This window comes from Nanorana parkeri, unplaced genomic scaffold, assembly GCF_000935625.1.
Source record: "Nanorana parkeri isolate BGI_ZX_2015 unplaced genomic scaffold, ASM93562v1 scaffold545, whole genome shotgun sequence".
NCBI lineage: Eukaryota > Metazoa > Chordata > Amphibia > Anura > Dicroglossidae > Nanorana > Nanorana parkeri.
The window spans coordinates 71753-97842 of NW_017306813.1; the positions used below are offsets into that span (position 1 = coordinate 71753).

At 45.0% G+C, this 26090-nt stretch overlaps 1 protein-coding gene across 2 annotated transcripts in view; it reads left to right on the forward strand.

Moving 5' to 3' along the window:
• RAB3GAP1 (RAB3 GTPase activating protein catalytic subunit 1) overlaps positions 1-26090 on the forward strand; it is a 114981-nt gene that overhangs the window by 63908 nt on the left and 24983 nt on the right. For both annotated transcript variants that reach the window (XM_018561806.1, XM_018561808.1), the window contains exons 16-17: positions 101-155; positions 257-574. In XM_018561806.1, coding sequence (XP_018417308.1) covers positions 101-155; positions 257-574 — 373 coding nt within the window. The remainder of the gene's footprint in view (positions 1-100; positions 156-256; positions 575-26090) is intronic.

Sequence of the window (26090 nt, forward strand, 5' to 3'; positions counted from 1 at the left end):
AGTTCAGCTTGAATGGTCTCCTGATTTGTTTTTACAAACTCCTAACATAGTGAAATATAAGCACATAGGCCTTTACAATACTGTCTTTCTTGTCTTCCAGGTTAAGTAGCGGCCCTCCAGATCTTAAATGTTGCTTACTTCACCAAAAGCTCCAGGTACGCATTCATTTTTTTTTTACAGTATAATAAACTTGTGTATTCAGACCTGAAGCATGTAGTGCTTTATGTTTTATATGTTCTGTCTCCCTATCCTGTAGATGCTGAACTGCTGCATTGAGCGGAAGAAGTCACGGGATGATGCTAAGAAGGCAGAATCCTCAGACAAGAACGCGTCAGCTTATTCTAGAGAATCTGAAAAGGGCAAGTATGACGTGGGGAAGTCCTGGGACTCTTGGAGTGACAGCGAGGACGAATTCTTTGAGTGTCACAGCGACACAGAGGAACTGAAAGAGGACGCAACTAGGAAACAGTCAGCTAAAGAGGCGGCACCGCTAAAACCTGACGGGCGCTTACATCAGTTCGGAAACATGACCTTATTGAGTACAGCAGAGCCTCTCTACATTCCGATAACACAGGTAAAAGTAACAATTTATATACAGTAGGTCTTTTCATTGCAACAAAGAACACTGCCCAGCAGCTTGTCATTTCTGTCCATCTAATATGGGCGAATGTGAGAGAGGCAAATATGTACAAAAGCATTGCTAGCCAAGGATGGGATAAAATCGCTCCACTTAATAGCAAAACAGACCTCAGTGCATCTAACTTCTAAATGCAGTTGTATACATTTGTAAGTACAGGCAGTCTCCGAGTTACAAACATCCGACTTGCATACGACCCCTGCTTACAAACTAAGGCTATTACTGCACATCAGGGGGGTCCCAGGCTGCAGCCAAAGTGTACCGCGCAGCATTTCAATAGTTGTAATGCTACCGCACCCGTGCCGACAAGGGGTGCCCGCCTTTTTGGGTCTGGTTTGTAGTACTGTACGTTAGAGAGGGGTGCCCGCCTCTTCTTCCGGGTCTCTGTGGGGTTTTTACTGCTGTCTGTATCCTCATTAGAAAGATTTAATCTCACTTAATGTCCTTGAGACAACAGGAAGTGAGAGCAAATCTACCCCTAGGAAGGGAAATTCACTCTTGTGTCTCCACTGAAGCTTTATCACCAATCCTTGTTTCCACGACAATCCAAAATTTTCAAAATTCAATTGTCACAGGGACAGAAAGTGAGGTGAAATCTTCTGAACAGGGGCACACACAGCAGAACAAACGTTACAGGGGGTAAGTCTTCCCTATGCTATCCCAAACTAAAAAATGTTTTGGCTGGAGTTACACTTCAAAAATTACCTGTTCCAACTTGCATACAAATTCAACTTAAGAACAAACCTACAGACCCTAAGAAGATTAAGGTACATTTGAACGTGTTATACTTCTTTTATTTGTGAAGTAGCATCACTGAAAGAAGAACTGAACTCAAAAACTGAAGATTTGATATGATATAGGAAACATGTACTTGTTGAAAAATTGACCTTTTATCTGGGATTCCTCTAAAAAATCGCACCGCACTTTCTAGTATGTGAGGGTGCCTAGGCACTCGTGTGCCGTCAGCCTCATATCAGTATATCTGCAGTGTGAGATCCAAGGCACTGCTGAATCTGACTAGTCACAGGAGATTTAGAGTGAGGTTTGCCCGATGTCAGTTCTGTGATGTCCACTGAATTTGACATACGGAAGCAAAACCCTGCCTCTGCCAAAATGGCTTCCCCTACGCAAGGACACAGTACAGAACAAGGTATGATAAGTCAGTATTGGGGAAAGTAAGTAGCTGCAGGGAGACCACAGGCAATACCGATGACTTGTCCTTTGTCTTCTGCATGCCTTTTTTGGGCCTCACAGACATTGCACAGTCAGAGACTGCAGACCTACAAGAGAAAATGGTCAGAGAGTACAGGTATACTACAGGTGTGGTTGAAGACTGGCGAAATGCTGGCAACTCTCAGAGACTGGGATTATGTTACATTATATTGGTAGAGACCATTACCATTTACAGCCTTTTTATAAAATCAACAATGGTATTTGTTGGGGTCCAGGAGCCACATGACACGCATCAATGCTAAGGCCTCATTTACACTGCGCTAACCCCGGGCGTACACATCCGTGCGCGCCCATAGCGGGCCTTTCCCAGGGGGGGGACACAGGTACTGTGTGTAGCAGCCTGTTCTTCCCTATGGGAGGACAAGGCTGTATGCACACCCAAATTGCACATCAGACAGGATGGATACTGGCGTGTATGCTCCAAATTAGCGCAGTGTAAATGAGGCCTAATTGTGTGGGTCCAAGAGCCACATGACAAGCACTGATGCTGATTGTTGGGGTCCAAGAGCCGTATGAGGAGCACCGATGCTAATTGTTGGAATCGAAGAGTAACATTACAGGCACAGATGCTAGCAATAAGTAGTAACCCATTCATTCAAAAAGCCAGACATAATACAAAATCTGCAGCATGCTGCCCTACCTTTTAAAGGAGAACTATGGGGTCAGGGCTTTTCCCCATAGTTCTCCTTTGGGTTACGGGAGGACACAAACTAGCGTCCTCCCGTCACCCTAAGCTCAGTATACCGCGAGCTAGACGCTGCAGCCGGGACGGATCCCAACATGTCTGGATCCACCCAGCTGCGTGAGTGACAGCTGGCTCTGCCTATCTAGAGGCAGAGCCAGCTGTATCCGCCCCCTCCCCCGTCCATTCCGTCAGTCAGCGCTGGTGGATCGGAGGGGGGAATCCAGCCCGTCCCCTGCCACGGCAGAGAGCCGTGACAGGACCGAGAAGTTACATAGTATTTGAGGTTGAATAAAGACATATGTCCATCAAGTCCAACCTTTTTTTTGTATGTGTGTATGGTCCTATTGGTGTGTAGTGTGATAAAAGAGTACTTGTACCCCTGTATATTACGGTCCCTGAGGAAATTGTCCAGTCGCCTCTTGAATGATTCTGCACTCTCAGCCGAAATCACAGCATGTGGCAGCGAGTTCCATATCTTGACCGATCTAACTGAGAAGAACCCCTTTGCCCCTTGTGCTGAAATTTTTTCTCCACCAATTTTAAATGGTGGCCTCTCGTCCGTGTCATCGAGTTAATTGTAAAAAGTTTGCTGCTAATGTTACTATCCCCGGTAAACATTTTATACATAAAAATCATGTCCCCCTTTTAATCTCCTTACTTCCAAGGAGAACATGTTTAATTTTAGAAGCCTGTTCTCATAACTCAGGTCCTCCATCCCCTTTATGATTTTGGTTGCCCTCCTCTGTACCCTCTCCAGTTCAAGGACATCCCCCCTGTTCACTGGTGCCCAAAACTGGACCGCATACTCCAGATGTGGCCGAACCAGTGATCTGTAAAGTGGCACAATTGCTTGCTTTGTTTACAGCCACCTGACACTGCAAGCTATTTTTCAGCCTGTGGTCTACAATGACCCCCAAATCTGTTTCCCTTTTGGATTTTCCGAGTGGAGCTCCCATTAGTGTGTAATCCGTTTTCTTGTTTTTAACCCCAAAGTGCACAATTCTACATTTATCCACATTAAACCTCATCTGCCATGTGGTTGCCCACTCCCCTATTTTATCCAGATCCCCCTGTAATGTTATAGTGTCAGATTCAGTGACTATACCTGTTAGAAAATAATATTTCTCGACTGACACTTACGATTTAAGCGTCTTAAGGTGATTAATCTTCATCAATGAATGTCCAGTTGTAGAGTGAAAAACTTGTGACTTTAATTGTATAATGGGAAGTCACAGCAGCATACAATGATATTGCAAAAGTAATATACAAATAGATAGTTCAAAGTATATAGTTCTTAGTTAATACAGAGTTTAAAGAGCATGTCACCTCGTTCTGAGTCTTTACCTCGTGGTATGGTTCTCTAAGGTTTCTGAACGGTTCAGCCCAAAATAGTCTTCTTAGCAGGTGGAATAACAAAGTCTCTTCTCAAATGGGCGTGTTAGAGTTCTATTCATGAGTGTGCATAGTGTCATCTAATGTAGTGTGATGAAGTGTCTAGTGTGAAGTCGCCTGTCGCTTATATTCCAAAATCGACGTTAATGATTTGTTTATCCTATAAGGCCATATATAGTGTAAGCATATTCTTAACTTATTTCTGATGTCACGACTCCCATACTTCTCTATATGGTGCGACCAAAACTACTTAAGTCATGAATTTTTAAATGTCATTCTACAACTCTATTTAAAACACAGAACCTTGTTCTTAAAACACTCCCCTAACAGCTGCTTCTTTACTAGTTCTATACAAATTCTGACATAGCTTCAGGTTTCAAGGACAGAAAGGATATGTCTTTAAAAGTTATACATCCATCTTCATTTAAACGCACGAGGTCACTGTAAATATATATATATATGCATGGGCCCATTCTATAATTACCTTTAAGCCAAATCAAATTTGAATCTATGTATTTTACAATACCCCTCCCGATTTTGGTATCATCCGCATAGATTAAACAGCATGGGGCCCAGAACAGACCCCTGCGGAACACCGCTCATGACCGTAGCCCAATCCGAGAAGGTGCCATTTATCGATACTCTTTGTACCCGTTCCTTTAGCCAGTTCTGAGCGAACGCCAGTATGTGTTCGCTCACTTCCCGATCTACTGAGCCGACCTGTGACAGTCTCATTGTCACAGGTCGGCTAGAACTATGAGGTGAGTGAAAAGCACTCCTCATAGTACTCCTTTAAGGAAAGAGAGACAATGGGGAGAATTCAATAAATTCTTAGCGACGCCTTTTGGACCACCGTCATCCTAGCAACTAATTACACTTCCCCTGACCCATTCAGCTGCCGGACGAGAAATTGCCCAGCCGGCAGCTGAATGCCAAGAAGAGACCGAGGATGCTTGCTGACCTCGTTACCAAAGTATGGCCATGACCGTAATCAATGAAAGCACCAACAGTGCAATTTACATTAAATAAATTCCTGAATTTAGAGCATGCTTACCTGGAATAGAACTAGAACTCCATGAGGTGCAAAGATGTAACAGAGAGAAACCGAGCTAATGGCTGCTTGTGCATGTACCAAATAGAAGAAAAAACACACCCCAACATATTTCATTTCAAAAGTAATTTTCTATATATTAAATCTGTAGCTTTCATTAAAATAATACCTGGTGATCCCTTGTTTAGCAATTCACTTGTGCTCATGCGTAGTCACCCTGACACATGAAGATAACAATCAGCCATTACAACACGGAGTGTGCAGATGTGGTCCACTGTTGTCACCATTAGGAAATCCACCCTGGGAAATGCCGTTCAGACATCTCTGGAGTACGTGTAGTAAGGTCGTGCCTGCAAATAGCTTGCATCAATTTAGTAGCACTGAGATGCAACAAAGGATGAAAAAAAAAGGTAAAAAAAGCTAATTTAAGTAACTTGATATCAGCCTCTGACAGTCCCCTGTACAATGGCACTCACTGGGAGAGAGAGGGTCAGCATTGGGACCCATTCAGGTATGCTACATGGGAACATGCTGAGAGGAAGCTAGAAAGAGAGAGATGACCTCATCAGTCTTCTACTTCTCCTTAACTCCCGGGGAGTGGGAAGTTGGACATCAATGTATTCCTTGAAGGACAAAAATACAAATGAATCAGCAGGTCAAACAGCTCCCATATATTTATTACCTTTTCTGTATTTAGCTCTTTGCCTGCAGTTCCGTTTCAGAACTTTTCTTTCTTGCTGGGATGAATAAATAAAAGAAAGAGGTTGGCAGAAATACCTTTTTTTTTTCTGAAGAAAATGCTTTGCTGCTCACATGATGGTCAGAGTTCAGATTCGGTGCTCCCCTTCAGCAGTGATCATGTAACCAAATGTTCATGCTTTTGGTCATTTGTGTGAGCAGCATTGGTGGGGCCTTGGTAGATCATCTTCTGCTGGGAAGGTATCTCATTCCACTTTATTTATTCATCCCAGCATGTCTCTTATAATAATTGTAGTAGAACAATATAGAGGAATTGGTTAATCTTACTAAAGAATAGGAAATACCTTTCCCTCGGTTTTAATTAACACTTACCAATTGAATTTATTCCTTGTTCGTATATTTCCCAGATTAATACATCTGCCGCTTCCGATCTCCTTACACGTGTAGCTCATTTTCTCATCCAGGTAAAATTTCTAATATAAAAATTCAATAATTCCTCTAAGTGACAAAAGAGCGTGTTCCCGGGAATTAATTAAGTGAGGTTTTTGGTTGAATGTACTTGTGCTCGATGAACATCTGTATTTGATCTGCGGGAATATAACTTCTCTTCCGTCCCTGAAATTCCTTTCAGCCTCTGCAGACACATTGCAGAACCTATTGTTGTATTGTGTATTAAATACTGTTGTCTGACAATTGTCAAACAATGGGAAAGTTTCACCAGCAGACCGGCGCCCACTTGAACGTATTTCAGTGAGCGGCTTCGGGAATCTTCTCTATACTTTTGTATGTTCTATAATGCACTTTTCTGAATGAGGGGGCTCAGGAATAGGTCTGTCGAGATAAGACGTATTGTTGCCAGTCTTTCTTGTAAGACAAAGGCTCAGGACTTGCAATATGGTTCTTGCAGTTGTTTTAACTGGTTAGGATTTGGTTTTCAAGAGGCACTGTCACCTTCCCATTTGGAGCAAAATTACAGTGTCTCCTGATAGCCCATCAAACCAGCAAGGCATACACACCCATCCATGCTCCTTCCCCATTTCAGTTGTCACCCACCTTAAGTGAGATCCACTGATGGCATTGGAGCTTACCCAGGTGGATGACATCACTTCCGCCACCCCCTCATTGGCAGTTGACCAAACACTGTCATGTGGGCAAGGTCACATGTTCCCCCATACAAGTACACTTATCCTTTAACCTTTTCCCTGCCAAAGCCTTTTTTGCTTTTTTGCACGCATGTTGTTATAATCCACATTTGAGGCCTGTAAATTACTTAAAACCCCCTAACATTTTCTGAGTGCAAAGACCCTGTAGAAAAAATTGGTGGCAGTTGCAAATTTTGATGTCGCAACTCTTTATCAAACACCAAAATTTAGTAATAAATGCACTTAATTTTAGTGCCCCAAAGAAAATAATTCCCATTTTTTTTTTGGTAAAATATAAAAGATGAGGAGTAAATTGGTACCAAACATGCAGAGGTTAAAAATTGCGTGCGTTCGTGATATGGTGACAAAATACGGTACCCAAAATAGTCCATAGGCAAGCCCGTACAGGTCATCAGCTCAGAGATATCTGTGAATATTGGCCCAAGAATTATTCCTCTCACTCTGGCACGCATGCGGCAATACCTAACATGCGTAGAGCGATTATCGCTTTCGTTTGTAGGCGCACCTGATGGTGTGTTTATGTTAATATGTGCACGCACGCAGCAGACTGTAAAACATTTTTTATTGTATTTTTACATTTATTTTATTTAATCTTATTTTTTAGTTTTTTACTTTACTGAATTTCTATTATATAGGGGGGATTACAAGCCCCCTATGTGATCACATGCTAGTGGTGACACGTTCGCTTTAATATGACATTAGGAGTCAATTAGACCCCTAATGTCACCTTTCCACTTCAAATAAGCAGGTCACCCTCCAATAGCTTCTTGCCCGCCTTCTGCAGCCAAGCAATGGCAACTGAGGGACCGGAAGTGATGCAATCAATGTCGCTTCCGGTCCCATACAGTGGGGAGGTGATCGGTCAATGAACGTTTGCCGGTCTCCTTCCCCAATTCCCACCGACAGGGGAGATGGTGTGCGCGTAGGAGAGGAAGCGGAGCCTGGAAAGCAAGGCGGGGTGCTGGGCGGGAGGCGCATTTCGCAGGCCCCTGGAAGCGATCTGGCAGCAGCTCGGCCGCCAGAATCGCTTCCAGTAGAAAGGCGACAGTCAACTTTACACATGTAAACAAAGTCCCGGTAGTTAACTGTTTAAATGGGCCCACTGCCAGCGACATATGACATAAGTTGGTGGCAGCGACATATCTAAAGGTCTCCTGTTATGAGAACATGTAGACTGTCCTTGTTATAAATACTAGTTGGCTCACCATGCTGATGTCTTCAGTACCTTCTGAGTCATTGAGTCCAAACAGGTAGGTAGCCAATGAAATCAGAACTTTGTTTGTATACTTATTCCGGGTCACTTTGTGCAGTTCGGTAAGTTTTTAAATTATTTTTAATCTGCTTAGCCGAGTACATTGTTATGTTGTATATTTGCCTCAAGGATCATATTACAGAATTAGCAGCGGGAGAACAAATGAGCAACTTCAAGCGCTCGTCGTCAAATCTGTTGACTTGTGTTTGTACACCAACGTTCAATCATCTCAAACATTTAAAGTCGGCTCCTTGTAATTGGTTTCAGCCTTTGTGCAAAAAGCATCTCCTTGATCGCCTGATTTTAATTTGACAACCGGCATCTCGTTTAAGTGCTGAAATTAAACTGCCTGGCTTTATTACATCGCTAGCCGGGAACTGTTTAATGTAAAGATTCACATAGAAGTGGAGCAAAATTGCGTGTTTTAAGAGGTGAACACAGTGCATTAGGAAAAGAAAGGCAATTTATGGCAAAATAACAACTTTAGAGCCCCGGGTGCTCCCATAGAAAGATAACCTTGTAACATTTGCAGATATAATTGACAGAAGTATTTGATTCTCAGCCTGTTGTAAATTGTGAAATAGTGTCCTTTTTAAAAGGACACAAATAATGGTTTGGGCTCCATTTTATGTATTGTTTTCAAGTTTATATATTTTCAGGTGATCTTTTGAAAGAGTATAATATATAGAGTGTTCCTGTTCATTGATAACTTGAGGACATGGTATGTTTAGTATAACTACAATTATGAATGGACAGGAGGGGATGTAGATCACTTCCCATTCATTCATAATGAGGATATAGTAACCATACCATATCCTCAATTATTTACAAACACTCAGCGATTGCTGATCTCTCGCTGCTTGTACCCGCTCTCCTCTCTTACACACACTATCACAGGAGGCTGAGTTAGCGGTGCGAGAGGAGAGCCCAGCCTCCTGTGACAGCGCTGTCTCAGAGCGGTGTGGGAGGAGAGACACCGGCCGCTCACAGCTCTCTCCTCCCCACTGGGCGCTGCTCTGTGTCCCAGTGGTGAGGAGAGAGCTGTGAGAAAGCACGGATGCGCCGATGTATCGGCAGGAATATGGCACTTTCGACATTTAGCCAAAAGTGCCATTTTCGGCTGATATTTTTCGACGGCCGATATGTCGGTGCATCCCTAATATATATATTTGTGTGTGTGTTTTGTATGTGTGTATGTATGTATGTGTGTATATATACTGATCAGCCATAACATTTTGACAACGTAGAGGTGGAGTGAATAACATTGATTATCTCATTACAATGGCACCTGGAAGTGGGGGGATATATTAGGCTGCAAGTAAACATTTTGTCCCTGAAGTTGATGTGTTGGAAGCAGAAAAAAAAATTGGTGTAAGGATCTGAGTGACTTTGACAAGGGCCAAGTTGTGATGGGTCAGAGCAACTCCAAAACTGCAACTCTAGTGGGATGTTCCCGGTCTGCAGTGGTCAAGACCTACCAAAAGTGTCCAAGGAAGGAAAATTGGTAAACTGGCACAGGGTCATGGGTGGCCATGGCTGAGTTTGAAATATCACCATGATCGATTTTATAATCTTTTCTAGTGGTACCAACAAATCTGTCCAGGCTATTGTAGAAATTCTTTGCACAATTCTAGGCAATAATGTATCTCATCTCACACTTTCTTTGCATTACTCTATGACATACGGAAGGCATGCATCTATACATAAGACAATTGGTTTTAATTTCATGCCTCTAGTCGGAATGAAGCATTGGTGCAATGAGCTGTGGGGGTACCGAAAAGGTGTCCACATCTGTATTGATTAGCAGAAAGGATTTGGACCAGAAAAAACTTTAATCTTCAGCACCAACTGCAATGGGCAAATGTGCTGCAATGTGACAGGTTTGGTCAGGTTACCCAATGAGTTTGAGTCGGAGAAATCGGTAATTGTAGTAACACAACATTTGGTTCACAGCAAATATGGCACTGAGGTGCCGCTAAATAAATGAATGCCAGCAAGAGTTTGCCCTGCATACCTAAGTGACACTAAACTCAGGAGTTAAATCTTAAAAATGTATTCAAGTACCTTAACCGAGGGCTCAAAATTTCCACTCGCCCCCTCGCAATTGGCGAGTGAAAATAGCGTGAGGGCAAGTGGAAATTCATCTGGTGAGGGTCAGCTGCACGGCAGGACCAGCGGGGGTGAAACTACCGCTGCTTCTGCGGCGGCGATCGAGCGCTTCAGTTGTCTTCTGTGGCTGGAGTGAAGGGAAGACAGCTGCACTGATTTTTCTTCTCTGTCGCTGCAGCTACAGAGCGGCAGAGGAGGAGAAGAATCCGTTCAACGGTCTTAACTTCACTCCGGCCACCTGCAGCTTCCTCCGCCCACCTCATCTGCCATAGGCTGGAGGAAGACTGCAGCTGCTATTGGCTGGCGGGATCTGAAGAATACATCTCTGTACACCCCCCAGCACCAGTACCAGTACCACCACCAGCACCAGGAGAGGAAGAGGGCAGATCAGCTATATGCACTGTAAGTCCTGTTCTTTCTGCCTTACACTGCTACTGTGCGCTAAATGACTGACCTCTGTATTTTGCGCCACACCGCTGACCTGGCGGAGTTTAGGCCGGGGCAGGGTAGGGGCAACTGGTGGCGAGTAACTCTTAAGGCCTGGCTAGTAGCTCAGGGCCTGAAATTTTGAGCCCTGCCTTAACCATTAGCAAAAATGTTTCTTATTTGTGTATCACTCGGCTGTAGATCCTCAAATCATCTCTGAATTGGTGCTGACACTGTCCTTCCTTCTGGAGGGGGGCTACTTTTGTTCCCCATGGTCACAGGGTGTGTTGTAAAGTAGTCACTGCTCCAAGCTCACTCCTTGGATGGACAATAATCTCAGTACAAATTGGTAAACTAAACGTGAAATTGTAGTCCATTACAGGAGAGAGACATTACCTACATACAGTATGAGGAACAGGAAGATCTGCTTTTATACTTAGCATTTCCAACTAAGGCACAGCATGATTCTTTTTCTATTCTTGAAAATTCTGACTGGTTCTCTTCGATGGATATGTTTCCGCACAGTGCACTGATTCAGTAATGGTTCTGTTGCTGAGCAGCCCCCTGGAGATGAATAGAGCAGAAACTCCAAGATCTCTGCGCTGTCCCATAGCACTATGTAATCAGCCACTATTTAAAACTCACTCAAAACCAAAAACTTTTTCCCTTTAGTATTACAGAAGCCCCGCTGAGCGTAATTTCTGATCTGTGGCTGCTGCAGTTCCTGCCCCATATTTAAAAGGCCTGTTTCTTGTGCTTTTTCTGCGTGCCGCTCTGCACACAATCATCTACTGATATTTGCAGCTCCTAGCTGACTTATCTTAATGTGATCAGCTCTTTAGACATATTTACATCAGGTTAGATTTCCAGAGATATGTTATGTGTAGTATTTATTTTGTCATAGATAGAATAGCTTGTTAACTGAGGCACATTAGGTAGACGTAGCTCTCAACTATCCTCTTTTGGAGGTTCTTCTGTCCCTCTTTCACCCTCAGTTGGTACTGTTTTTAGTTGGATATATAGATCTTTATTTTTTTTTAAAAAAAGGTTCTATATAACTATAAACATTATTATACTGCACTAAACTTTTCATCCAACCTCTGAATGATTACACTTGTTATTTCCAAAAGATGGTATAAATAGACTTGCACCAATATGGAAAACCAATGGGTGCTGCAAGCACTAATAGTATAAAGTAGGGATGTCCACATACCAGTTCAGATACCAGTGCCGATACTTGGCATTTTCATGAGAACTACCAGGGTTGCAGCGGTTGCAGCTGGGACCTGGCTCTGGTGCTCCACCACTGTCCTGGAATCATTAGTCTGTATTGTTTAAGAAAAACTGTCACATGACAATAAACAAAAGTGTATCAGTACTCGTATCTGTGAGGACTTGGGCAAATATCAGTACTTGTACTTGCAAAACTGGTATTGGTGCATCCCTTTATTTATATTTATAAAAACATAAGTCATATATTAAAACAGAGATGTACAAATCCCAGGAGCTCTGTGTGCTCCTCACCAATGGCAGCTTCTTCCTAACTTTTGAATTTTTCTCTAGTCTAGTCCTGGAGCTGGAAAAGTATCGGTACTTGTACCGGTACCGAGTACTGTACTTGGTATTGGTGCATCCCTAGTATAAACTATAAATCAAAGAAAATAATATAATTGTGCAGTGCAGCACAATTATAATATTATTCTGTTATTTCCAAAAGCTAATATAAGGAAAACGTAGTGAAAACATTTCTTGTTGGTTTAGCCATTCACTTTTGCCTATTCTTCATTATCAGTGTAACTGTCGGCATGGTAGGGGGCGTGTCCTTTGCCTTCATACCTTGTGTCCCCATTCAGTCCCACCTATGAGGCACACGGAGAACATTCTACGACAATCTCAGACTGCCTAACGTGTCTTTCTTTCCTATCTCAGAAAGTTGGGAGGTATAGGTAGACATGGCAAAAGTTATTTCACCCAATCTCACCAAGCCTTTTTTCCCTTACAGCATGGCAAAGGAAGCAGGACCCTACATTGTATACATTGTTTTTAAGGGTTACTGGAATTGTGCGCGTTCGTTAAACAGGATGAATACTGTGAATGTACAATATAGTAGACAGCAGTCTGGGGAATTAAATGCATAGCACAGTGTACATAGTGCAGAAGTTTGTGGTATGCCATTACATTGGGGACAGTCAGTAGGGGAAGTGTGGTTGTGGTCAGTGGAGAAGTGCTTGGATGCAGTGGTGGCCGCTGCAGAAATGCATGAGAACACCCGAGACTAGTATACTAAAATAAAAAGTGTAAGGGGGGCAAAGGACTGAGTGGGCCCAACCTGGAGTTGGGCTTTAAGCTGTATAGCATGTGGGAGTATGAATAAATAAATGTATGAAAACTGGATTCTCTTTATTATATAACACATGGCTGTTAAGCTAGTCATACACGGCTCTAATTCTGGCCAATTCCTGCTGAATCAGTCATTATTCGAGCCATGAGTGGCCCTGTCAGGAGAACACATTAGGACAATCTCGGGGTGCCGAATGGAACATGTAAGGGGGTGAGAAGACCCCATTACTAGTTCACAGAGGGAATCAATTTGAAGATCAGTACTCTGAGGCTCTTAATGAATGAGCTTGATCACTTTTCAGGAGTTTTTCAGCTGGTCCTACCCTAGTCTGGCATTGTAGTTCTTACAAAAACAATAAGGGGATGAGCTACTGAAGTGTTAACATGTAAGATCTTCATTCAAGACCTTTATGATGAATTATATAGCAGTCTTTTCACTTATATTAGATACAAATATTTTACAATAGGTTGCAGTTGGTTTGAGAGGATGGTGACAGTAAGTCTGACTTCTAGAAATGAATGTATTATTAGAGAACGTTGCACTAGGCCAGGGGTCAGCAACCTGCGGCTCCAGAGCCGCATGTGGCTCTTTCATCCCTCTGCTGCGGCTCCCTGTCCAGGGTGTTCAGTCCTGAAACAGCTGTTCGGTCCTGAAATGTCATTTCTATCCGACTTTGTGAGTGGGGTGGAATGTGAGATCGCACTCACAGAGTCGGATAGAAGTGACATTTCAGGACCGAACAGCTGTTCCAGGGCAGATCAGTTCTCCTGCACATACGATTTGCGATGCCAATATGCCCTGGAACAGCTGAGAAAGCGTTGGAATGCTTGACCTATTGGCAATCACTCATTCCGCCGCCCAAAAAAATGGGCGGGATTAAATTGAAATGTGTGACCACGTCACCGGTCACACATTGTAACGTAGTCACAAACTTTGATAGAACACCGCAATCGGGGGGGGTACGGCCAGTACCCATATGAGGGGTCTGGGCAGCCTGGGGGGGCCTTACATGAGTATCAGCTGTACCAGGGGCGGCATGGCAGATGTGAGAGGGGAGGGCATGGAGGAGGCCAGGCCCCAGCAGCAGCAGGTAAGAGGAGTTGGGAGGAGGTACAGGAAAATGGACCCGGGCGACCAGCCCACCTGAGGCCCTGCACAGACCACCATAGAGAGTCTCCGATGGGCTGTGCAGGATCTATGGTGTGCTCTGCAGGGTCACTCTCAGGCGGGCTCTGGGAGGTCTCGGGTAAGCCCAGAGTCCAGTGCGTTACTAAGCCCACATATACCTATATACATGCTATACATAGCATAAAGGTAAAAAGATTTTGTGGCTCCCGGTGTTTTCTTTTCTGTGGGAAACGGGTCCAAATGGCTCTTTGAGTGTTTAAGGTTGCTGACCCCTGCACTAGGCCAAGCAGTGGTGTATTTAGGTTTTGTGCTGCCCTAGGCACCCCCCAAATCTAAATTTTCCGAACCACCTCTTCCTGTTTGAGACATTTTGCGGGAAAGCCGGGGTCTCAGGCGGGTTGTAATGGATCTCTTGTGGGCTCTGCAGGGTCTCAGACCATAGACCCAGAGAACCCACCTGAGACACTGCACAGCTCACCGTAGATCCCGCACACCTCACCGTAGATCCCGCACACCTCACCGTAGATCCCGCACACCTCACCGTAGATCCCGCACACCTCACTGTAGATCCCGCACAGCTCACTGTAGATCCCGCACAGCTCACCGTAGATCCCGCACAGCTCACCGCAGATCCCGCACAGCTCACCGTAGATCTCGCACAGCTCACCGTAGATCTCGCACAGCCTATCTAAGCCCTTGCAGAGTCCACCACAGACCACGCTTAGCCCACGATAAATCCTGCAGAACCCACCTGAGACCCTGCAGACTCCACCACAGACCCCGCATACCCTACCTAAGACCTTGCAGAGCCCACCACAGACCCCATGCAGCCTAACTGGGACCTTGTAGAGCCCACCATAGAACCCGCACAGCCCACATAAGACTCTCGGGTGTGCTGTGCAGGATCTATGGTGGGCTGTGCAGGGTCCCTTAATCTGCACACATGTGCTGCTCCTCTTACCTGAAGCCCCCCAGCCTGCCTCCGGGGAATCTTTCTGTAAGATGGTGGGGTATGCCTCCCAGAGCTTCTTCCTGCAGTGCCTCCGCTGGCCAGGCCACATCTCACTTTGCCCCCGGCCTAGCCCCTCCTCTGGTCCCACCTTGGCCCCTGCTCTGCCCCACCTCCCGGCAGCTCTCTCTGGTAAATTAGGCGAGTGCAGGGCCGGCCTTAGGGGTGTGCGAGCAGTGCGGCCGCACAGGGCGCCATGGCAAACCGCCTAATTTGTCTGATTAGGTAGCCAAGGCTGTCTGAATCAGTGCGGCCCGGCTCTCTGCACTGATTTTGGGGCAGCATTTTTTGTCTGCTCCCTGGAAAGTGCTGCCCAAGTCGAACGCTTTGTTTGCCTTGCGGTTTTTATTTGATTTATTTTGATGCACCTATAATGTATTTAGCTGATAAAAAAAACAATAAAAGTTAGTTTTGGCTTTAACAGGGAATTTCCTTTTCCTTTATATTGGCTGAAAAACGTCCCTATGTATTTTTCTGCCATTTTTATTCCATTAAAAGAAATGGGGAGAAAATGAAGAAAGGTCTTCACAACGCAGCCACATTTTCTGATCCGGAAACCATTCATGAGAGGTAGCTGGAGGCAGTAATTGGTGACCTCGTCTTCTGAAATGCTAGTTGCCTACCTGTCATGCTGACCTTTCTGAGGCATTGACTGAGAACAAGTACGCAGATGACGACTTGTGAGTTTTGCGGTCTGCATTCTTGTTGCGGGTCAGTGATTCAAACAGGCAGCCAGGTAACTAGAATTTCCAGAAGAAGGCCAGTGATGGCAGCCTACCTATGTTTCTTCCATGACCAGTTCACTTTAAAATCATGGAAAACAGTGGTGAAGAGGGCAGAACAGCCCCCACATTTGTGCACACCTGCGCGCAGTTTATAGAAGAAGGAAGGGGAACGAACACCTTTTCTAGACTGCCACCCTTTAACTTTAATTGGGCCGAGCATCGTAATTATGGGTCCTGCGCTTTAAAAGCAAGCGTCCCTTTAATCAATGCTTCTGCCTTTTCATACATTTATGTTGGCACACTTCATTACCTCCATCTCAAGATGGGGGGGGGTGAAGGCTGCTCTAGCACTCACAAAACCACAAATGAGCTTTTAACAGATGCCTAGTGCTTTGTGCGATCCTGACGGCGCGTTTAAAATAAAAAATATATTTATGACAAGCTGGCATTTTGGTTCTGCCACACAGAAGATTTCTCTTTGCTTAGAATAAGAGCCTGCTCTCAGAGACTTATTATTTCCGAGAGCTCCAGCCATGAATATTAATCTACCGTAGATGTTTGTGCTGAGCTTCAGGGGCTTTGGAGCAATATATGGAGATTGCCACTCGCCGTGATGGCGACACCATGCAGGATGTGGAGGGAGAGACGCCCTCTGTAAGGCCTCCACGCCGAATTTCTCACCAAGGCTGCGGCAATTACAGCTTCTCATACGAGCCTGTCTCCTGCAGGACCCTCAGCGGAGAGCGGCCTCAGTGATTGTCATTGTAGGTGACATTCCCGCGCTCGCTCTACTTGATGCTTTGTGTGGCTGCAACATGTGTACGCACCGATTGATCCACGCCATAGATTTCTTTACAGCCCGGTAATTAAAGGTACAGCGCGCTACGTGACACTGAGCGACGGTTCACAGGGTTAACACCGAGTTCTTAGTCGGGTAGAAAATTGTCAGCAGGAAAATTACAGAGCTTTCTACCCGTGTGGCGCTGGTGGTGATAATTGGAATTTTCTTTTCCTCCTTCAGATATAAAAAGGAACTTCTCTTAATTTCTCATGCTGCGTGGACAGGACAGTTATTGGAACAAATTGGGTACAGTTACAGATACGAAAATATATGCCACAGCTGCACGTTAAAGCCCAATTGAAGTAATAGAAATAGATATTCGGCGAGGCAGGCGTTATACTGACAACTTTCCTTACAGCAGTGTGTCAATATATGGATGTTCAGTAGGCGCCACGTTTGACTGTGCTGCCTAGTGCACACCATAGTCTAACTGACCTGGTAAGACACGCCCCCTCTACAAGTCTGTGTGAGGATGCATGTGACCACTACTCACCTCTGCCAGCAAAGGTCACTGGAGTCTGATGCCAAGCAGTGGCGTAACAATCACCATAGCGACCCAGGCGGCCGCTATGGGGCCCGGCCAGATGCTGTGCTTGCCGCCTGGGTCGCTATGGGATCCTCTGCTGGTGGCTTTCACTGGCGGCTGAAGACGAACACGGCGCTTGCCAGATCACTGACGGTAATCTGTGCAGCAGCGCATTCCTCTCCACAGAGTCAATGAGAGCCGACGGCGGTGGAGGAGGCCGGACCCGGCAGTGGAGGAGGAGACGGGGCACGTGGTCGGCAGCAGGGGAGGAGGCGGGGCCTGGTCCGGTAACGAAGGAGGCGTGCCCGGCGACGGAGGAGGAGCCCATCAGCGACCGTGGAGGAAGAGGAGGCGGACAGGTAAGGAGTGCAACCAGCCCACCTGAGGGTGACCCTGCAGAGCCCACCATAGACATTCTATGGTGGGCTCTGCAGGGTCACCCTCAGTTGGGATCTCGAGTGGGCTCTCCAAGGAGTATAACTAGCAATCACGGGGCCCCATACAAAATTTTGCTATGGGGCCCTGTGATTTCTAGTTACACCCCTGAAGCCAAGATATGCATTTCCACCAAGAAAAGTATGGTAAGGTACAGTATTTCCAAATGAAAACCAGTTTGAATACAGCAAATGAGGACTACAAAGAATAAGAAAGGTGTGGGATTTCATTGTGGGATATGGTATATTTCTACAGTCAAGATCCGCAATGATGTTATATTCCATCTACAAATTTCCAGCTAGGGTAACAGTAGACTGGACAGTTCCCAACCCCCCCTATCTTGTCTTGTAGGGTTGATGGATGTGAACAATAATGAGCACTCCAGCAACCAAAATTTTGCTAATAAACGTTAAATACATAACAAAGGATTTGTGCTGTGGGATTCCTTTGTTATGTATCTTTATCTAACCCATTGTGCTGTGGGAATCCTTTGTTAAATACATAACAAAGGATTCCCACAGCACAATGGGCTAGCTAACGATACAGAATAGCAGACAGTGCCTGTTTTGCAGCTGTGGTTTGGGTAATTGAAACTTGGTACTGAGCCATCAGATAGCAGCAAACGGAGTCTGGAAAGGTGAAAATGAGCATAAAGATCCACCTAATGGGTCAAATAAAGAATACAAAATATTAATCTGCAATATTTTATATTTACCTCTCTAAGAAAAGCTTGACACTTTATTTTTTCAATCCTGACCATATTAAAGGAGAACTATGGAGTTAAGTCTTTTGCCCATAGTTCTCCTTAGGGTAACGGGAGGACACAAACTAGCGTCCTCCCGTCACCCTAAGCTCAGTATATGGTGAGCTGCAGCTCGCGGTATACTGAGACACCTCAGCTGAAGCGGATCCCGACAATTGTGCCCGGATCCGCCCAGCTGCGTGACTGACAGCTGGCTCTGCCTATCTAAAGGCAGAGCCAGCTATACCCGCCCCCTCCCCCGTCCGTTCCGCCAGTCAGCGCTGGCGGAGGGGGGAATCCAGCCGTGACAGGATCGAGAGGTAAGCGAACGCCGGTATGTGTTCGCTCACCTCCCCATCTACTGAGCCGACCTGTGACAGTCTCATTGTCACAGGTCGGCTAGAACTATGAGGTGAGTGGAAAGCACTCACCTCATAGTTCTCCTTTAAATACATTTTGCATAAAACCAATATAGGTTCCCTGTAAAGACATAAAAGAAGCGTTTACGGCAAAAACTTCTGCTTCATAGAGAATTGCTGCCTTTCGAGGTGCTTTGCACCTCGAGGGCAGCCCCAAATCATCTTATATCCTCAATTTACCAAATATTACTGTCATTCAGATGCCAAGACTTCCCTTCCTATATGACAGCCTGGGAAAGAGAATTACATAATACTTTTTCAGATGCGGATAAAAAAAAAGCATGTATCTTCACACATAAAACATGTATATCAAGCGCAGCGCAAGAGAGGAATTATAAAATTCTTACAAGATAGTACAGGTGTCCGTCTGTCTTAAAGAAAATGTATTTACAATGCTCTGATCTTTGTTGGCGCTGTAAAATGGCAAAGGGCACAATGGCCCATATATGGTGGGACTGTCCAAGACTGAGACCATTTTGGAAATCGGTCTTTGATATATATGAAAACACAACAGACCTATCACCCCCTCGAACCCCACAGGTAGCCCTACTGTCAATGTTCCCTGGCTCATTTGCATCTGGAGAGGAGAGACCTTTTGAGATTCTTCATGATAGCTGCAAGGGCCGTTATTCCAAGACATTGGAAATCCAGATGTGGTTCCTGGGGTAGAGGAATGGAAAGTGGAATTAGACCACCTGATGTATATGGAGGAATTGACAGCTAAACTGTATGACAGAGAAGATAGATTCCATGCAACCTGGTCTTTGTGGTTGCAGGCTAGAGAAGGATACTAAACTAGCAATAGAGACCCTTGGATGGGAACATACTAGAGGCTAATTGAGAGATTAAATAGAGGTATAAATATGTGGGAAGGTGGCAAAATTACACGGGGGAAATGAACGTAAATGGGTGCTCCTCCCCCCCCCCTTTTTTTTTCTCTCTTCTTTTCCCCCTTTTTTATTTTTTTTTCAATTTTATTATTTTTTATTTTTATTATATTATTTTCTTCCCCTTGTTGTTGTGTGTTTGGTGTAAGTTTGTTCAGTAAGTGAATGGACTGAGGTCCAATGTTTATCAATGGGATTTATAAACGATATGATGTTATGCACTAGGAATAATATGAATGTATTGTTCTAATTGATAATTTATGTGAGAATAAGCTGTCTGTGATCTATTTCTAAAAATAAAGTTTTAATATTAAAAAAAAACAAAAAAAACTTCTGCTCTGAAATTCCATGGCATTCGGTCACATGATATTTGCAGAAGGTTTGGATTGGCTCTTTCTCCCTTTTAGGGCAGATCTGGTCCGGAAAATGGTGTGAACCTGCCCGCAGTTCCAGTGCATTCCCGACCAGACAAAATGAGACATGTAGTATTTTTCTGGTCTGGTCTGGAACGGACTGCGCTGGTGTGAACAGAGACCAGAAATAGCATAGGGATACAGTAGGATGCATTTTGGGTCCAGAAACAATCTGGTCTGGTCTGGAGATGATCTGGATGTAGTCTGAATGGTCTCTTAGCAGAGAATATATAAACAAACACCAGGGTACTGTGGAATTTAGGATCAGCAGTCGTAGCAGCATAGGAGAGCGTTTGATGTTTTTTATCAGTTTGAAATGAACCTGTGAGTAAAGGAATAAGAGCGCGGCCATTATGGAGATGTTTTTGCAAGCTGTAGGGTTGTCGCCCTGATCTCGAACTCTCTACCTATCCGTCTACAGACTAGATATGAGCTTGCAGCCAGTCTAAGTCTAAGCTTTGGTCTTACCTAGCTGACCACTGCACAGCTTGTACTTTTTCATTCATGTAAACTCGAACTGAATGGCACGGAGTTTGCTTAAGCACTTTGTATCAGAAACAGTTGCTATGTTTTTGTTTTTTTTTGTTCATAAAAAACCTGATTTTACCTTTTTTTTTTTTTAATCCTTTGTTGCATCTCTGTGCTCCTGATCTACTACCACATCTTCGGAGTCTCTTCTTGTCTACCTACACTCAGCACGGGTTTCCTGATGTTGGCAACAGTGAACCAAGCTTCCATAATGTGTGTTGAAATGGCCACTTGTAGCCGCCATAAGAAGCCCGTGCGACAGGATGACAATGCAGATCAGGTCACGATGTCGCCCTGATGAAGGGACCCTGTGCGGCCCCGAAACGTTGGCTTCTTGACGCATGTGACATGTCAATAAAAGTGCTATCCTTTTTGCACATTACAAGTGAGTGCTGGTGACTACTATCTTTACTAGGATGACAACGCAGGAGCACAATTAGCATACAGGGACAAAGTGTTGTCACCCTATAACAGGAAGTGCCTGAACAAGGCTCTTCTTACCCGGTCTTATTTCCATGAAATTTGCAGATTTAAATATATTGAGAATTACTTTTGAAATTGCATTAACTTGTTCAAGCTTATATGGGATTATACTGATCAACCTCTCCTTTCCTGTCTGCTCCCATATTTCTGCATTCTCAGATATACTTTAAAGCCTTTGTTCTCAGCGTGTGGGTCGTGACCTCGTGTTCAGTGTGTCACCGCATGCCTTCCACTTTTCTAGGTGAGAGGCTCCTCAGCCTCCCCTAGTGCAGCACTGTCCATTCTTGCGCCAAGCAGCCATTCATATGCTACTCTGTGCCAAATGTCAGCTTAAGGTGGGCTGGCGGTATGGCCGTGAGGGAGCTCCATCCATACATGCGTTGCTTACAGCTTCCTTACATGTCCTGTAGAGGTACCTGAACCAGAGTGACGTCACATTCTGGCTCCCGGCACCTCTACAGGGCACACAATGGGATTGTACAAGCAATGCATGTATGGATGGAGGTCCGTCACAGCACAGCAGCCCACACTGCACCCCAGGCTGAGGATCCACTCCAGTTCTCGTAAGGTACGGAGACTCGGTGGATCTTAAGAAAAATAGAAAAAAAATTAAGTTTTTTTTGGAGTGTGTATGTGTGTGAGATTGTGTGTGAGATTGTGTCTGTGGTTGTGTGTGTCTGTCAGTGTTTTTGAGGGCCCGTTCACACTAGTACAGGCATTAATTAGTCATTTGAATGACACCCGAAACGCACCTCCTGCCCACAGTTCAATCGCCGGCACAGAAACGCACAGTACCGCAATGCCGTATGTTCCATTGTGGTGCGACTTGGGTGGCAACTTAAAGGAGAACTATGGGGTTAAGGCTTTTTCCCATAGTTCTCCTTAGGGTGATGGGAGGACACGAACTAGCGTCCTCCCGTCACCCTAAGCTCAGGATACCGCGAGCTACGGCTCGCGAGATACTGAGACGCCGCAGCTGAAGAGGATCCCGACAATTATGTCTGGATCCGCCCAGCTGCGTGAGTGACAGCTGGCTCTGCCCTCTGCTGAGCCGACCTGTGACAGTCTCATTATCACAGGTCGGCTAGAACTATGAGGTGAGTGAAAAGCACTCACCTCATAGTTCTCCTTTAATGACCGAGGACAAAAGTGGGTCCTGAGGTTACACAGGTTGAGAATCACTGGTTTAAAGGGAAGGCAAGTTCTTATTTGACGGTAGTCCGCCTTTAAATGTACTTGCTGCATTCTCTGCAAAGGTTTCCGGTTATATAATCGTCTTGTCTTATTTCTTGGTTCTGTATTTGTCTTCTATATACAATGCAGCCTAGTCAGCTCTGTATCTCTATTGTGCTGTAATCTTAATTTTCAGCACCCACTCAATTCTATTTTTTTGGGGCCCTGATGTGTAATTCCCATGCAAAGCACTCTGTATCCTTCTGGCATCCCTCAAATCCTCTTATAGCCCTATAGATCCGTCTTATTAAACTTAAGATGATAAGCAATGTCCTGGGATTCTGTAGAAGGATCATTATCTTTACAGCCCATCAGGACGTTTCTAGGGGGAGAGTAATAAGCTGCAGGTAATGGCTGCAGTCAATACCGTTCTTGCCTCTCAGGGCCCAGAGAGGGACGTAGTGTAAATGCGCAGTGCGCACCCCCCTCCGCCACGTCCCCCCAGCTACTCGTATGCTGGAAATGTCAGAGCCTTTCCAGGCACTAATGGCTCCTGCCGGAGAGATCCCTTGAAATGTTCGCGCATCGTGTTTGTCTTTCATCCTATTAATCTGCAGTAATAGTTGACCCGCGTCTGTTCTCCCTCGCAGGGACGATCGATAGCTCTGTTTAGAATCCTGACCCCGCTGTACTTCCACCAAACTGTCTGACAGCCTGAGCTTCCAATCCCTTCGCTGTGCTGCTGGGTTACTCTGAGACACCTTAAAAGGAAACCCCAAAGTCTCTTCACTCCGTTCATTCCAAATTATTATTGTAACATTTACCTGAGCCTAGTTTTTCTTTCTTTTTTTAATGAGACTTTGGGGTATAATTTTCGTCCTGGCCGTTTGCCAACATGCTCCATCAGTTCCGCTGGCTACACGTATCTTTTATCTTTCGGGCTTGAGAAAATGTCCTCCAGAGTATCACAATTAACAAGCACCGTCCTCTCCCAGGTTGATTTCACTGAGTGGAATCCTGTAACAAGAGGTTGCAGCCCTGATCGGAAATATTTGCTACGTCTGACAGGAGTATATAAAACTCAGATTAAAGGGACATTGTTTTTCCAGGTCACATTGGCAGAGCAGTGATCCTTATACATATAGAAAACCAAAGTATCAATACGAAAGACAAAAAAAGTATTAAAAGAATTGCTAGATGCCTAAAATTGTTCCTTAAAGTGACACTAAACTCAGGAGTTAGATCTTAAAAATACATTCAGGTACCTGAACTATTAACAAAAATGTATGTTATTTGTGTATCACTCGGCTGTAGATCCTCAAATCATCTCTGAATTGGTGCTGACACTGTCCTTCCTTCTGGAGGGGGGCTACTTTTGTTGCCCATGGTCCCTGTGTGTGTTGTAAAGTAGTCACTGCTCCAAGCTCACTCCTGTGATGGACTACAAGCTCAATACAGATTAGTAGTCCATCACGGGAGCGAGCTTGGAGTGGTGACTACTTTACACCACACACAGGGACCATGGGCAACAAAAGTAGCCCCCCTCCAGAAGGAAGGACAGTGTCAGCACCAATTCAGAGATGATTTGAGGATCTACAGCCGAGTGATACACAAATAAGATACATTGTTGTTAATAGTTAGGGTACTTGGATGTATTTTTAAGATTTAACTCCTGAGTTTAGTGTCACTTTAAGGTCCCTTTCACACGGGTGGTCCCATCAGGTCCGCCTGTCAGGTTTTCAGGTAGATCTGATCGGAAGCCCAATGTTAGTCTATTAACAGCCGGATCTAAACATTTTGATTGTAAGGGAGGCAGGGAGGAGCTTTCCTCAGATTTTTCTTTCCTTTGTTATGCCCTGTGTCCCAACTGGTTAGATTTCCCATCATTTCTTGTCTGCACTGAAAGTGATGGGATTATCTCTCCAATGGCGGAACAGACAAAAACGCATTTTTAGTAGGATGGGAAAACGCTACAAAATGTTCACGTCACGGGGAAAAATGAGGGAAAATCTCACTAGGGGAGTCAACAGAAGTAAATACCGTACTTTGCGCTCCATAAGGCGCTCCGGTCTATAGGACGTATGCATTCTGTGACGGATTCTGTGACAGAAGCTGCAGTTCAGTGACCGCTGAGACATGTGGGACAGTCTCAGTAATCGCACAGAGCAGACGAAGAACTACGTTCTTCGTCTACTTAAGGGGCTCTATGGTGAGCTCCTATGCCGTGGTCGCGGTCCCCCAGAGGAGCGGGGGTGGGGGGGGGGCGGACATGATCGCCGCCGCTCGATTCAATACAAGTGATCTAATTAGATCACTCGTATTAAACGAGCAGCAGCTCCCACTGTACATTCAGCTCTGCTTGTCAGGAGCAGGGCTGAATGTACAAAGAAACTACTCGCCAGGCGCCCGAAACTGCATGTCTCGGGCGACAGGTATTCGCTCCATTTTGGGGGAAAAAAAAGTGCGTCTTATGGAGCGAAAAATACGGTACTAACGAAGTATGGAATACGAAATCTAGAATACTAACGGGGTTAGTCGCAAAAGGGTGAAGAGTTTGGAGAAGGCCGCAGAAGGGAACAATTTAGGACCATATAGCTGAACCTGGAAAGTGAGCTGCATTGGAGAATGTTTCCAAATCAGCGATGTTGTCCTAGATTGTTCACTTCTCCTTCCTTCTCCAAACTCTTCACCCTTTTCTGAATCACCCTGACAGTCTAAAATAAAGTATTTCCTACTCTGCCTAAAACAAAATATGAAAATTGAAGATACAGGCAACCAATTCATATCTTATGAATATTTATACAACCCGAATCCACAACCTCCTTCTGATGAAAGGCTCACCTCCCATCCCAACAGCTACAGCTAGGGAACTCAAACTCCCAGGAATGGGCGAGAAATTACAGTTAGCCCTCAAGAGGGCCTACCAACCCCATCCTACAAAACCATTGTAACGGTTCTGTCCTCTGTCTGTCTTGCAGCATTGAATCTCCTTGAGGAGGGTAGGGCCTCCCCTCAACAACTACTACAAGTTCACATTATAGTAATGCCTAAGGAAGGGAAAAGCTAATACAAAAAAAACAATTTTGCCTGCAGTTACGCTTTAAAACAGAGTCCAGCAATTTCATTGGGTACATGTATGGAATAAATAGAGGCTAAGGACTCATTTTCCCGCAGATCTGACTATTTATATCAGTTAGTCTGTATCAATGACTCCCAGGCGCATAAACACATGCATGTATGCCTCTCTGTATCCATGTGAATGAGACCTTACCAATTTGGGGTTTTTACATATGTGCAATGCCCCAAAAGCCAAAGTGCAACCAAATCTCCAGCGATCTCTCCCTCAACCTCCCTCGATCTCCCTCTCTATCTATAGAGGTTGCGCTTTGGCTTTTGGAATGTTGGACACATCCAGGCTCTCATGTATGACCACCATTGCAATCTGTGCCCTTCTACCCAGTTGGAGAAAGTGCAGGAGGCAGCCGCAGATGTCTCTGCTTCATATCTGTAACACGGCTATATGTTCTAAAGCAGGGGCGCCCACTATTTTTCGTCTGGAGATCTACTTTTCAAATGACGAGCTCATTGAGATCTACCAACGAAAAAACACCTGCATTCAGGGGTGGGAGGGGGCGTGGCGGTGCATTGAAGTCAATGGCACCGCAGCCAGGCTCCGCAGGCAGGCCCCTCGCCCACAGTGCGATCGCCTGCATTAGTGCCTGTGTTCCAGTCCAGTGCGTTCTGCAAAAATTCTGCGAGCACTATTTTTGCAGATCGCACTGGACCGGAATGC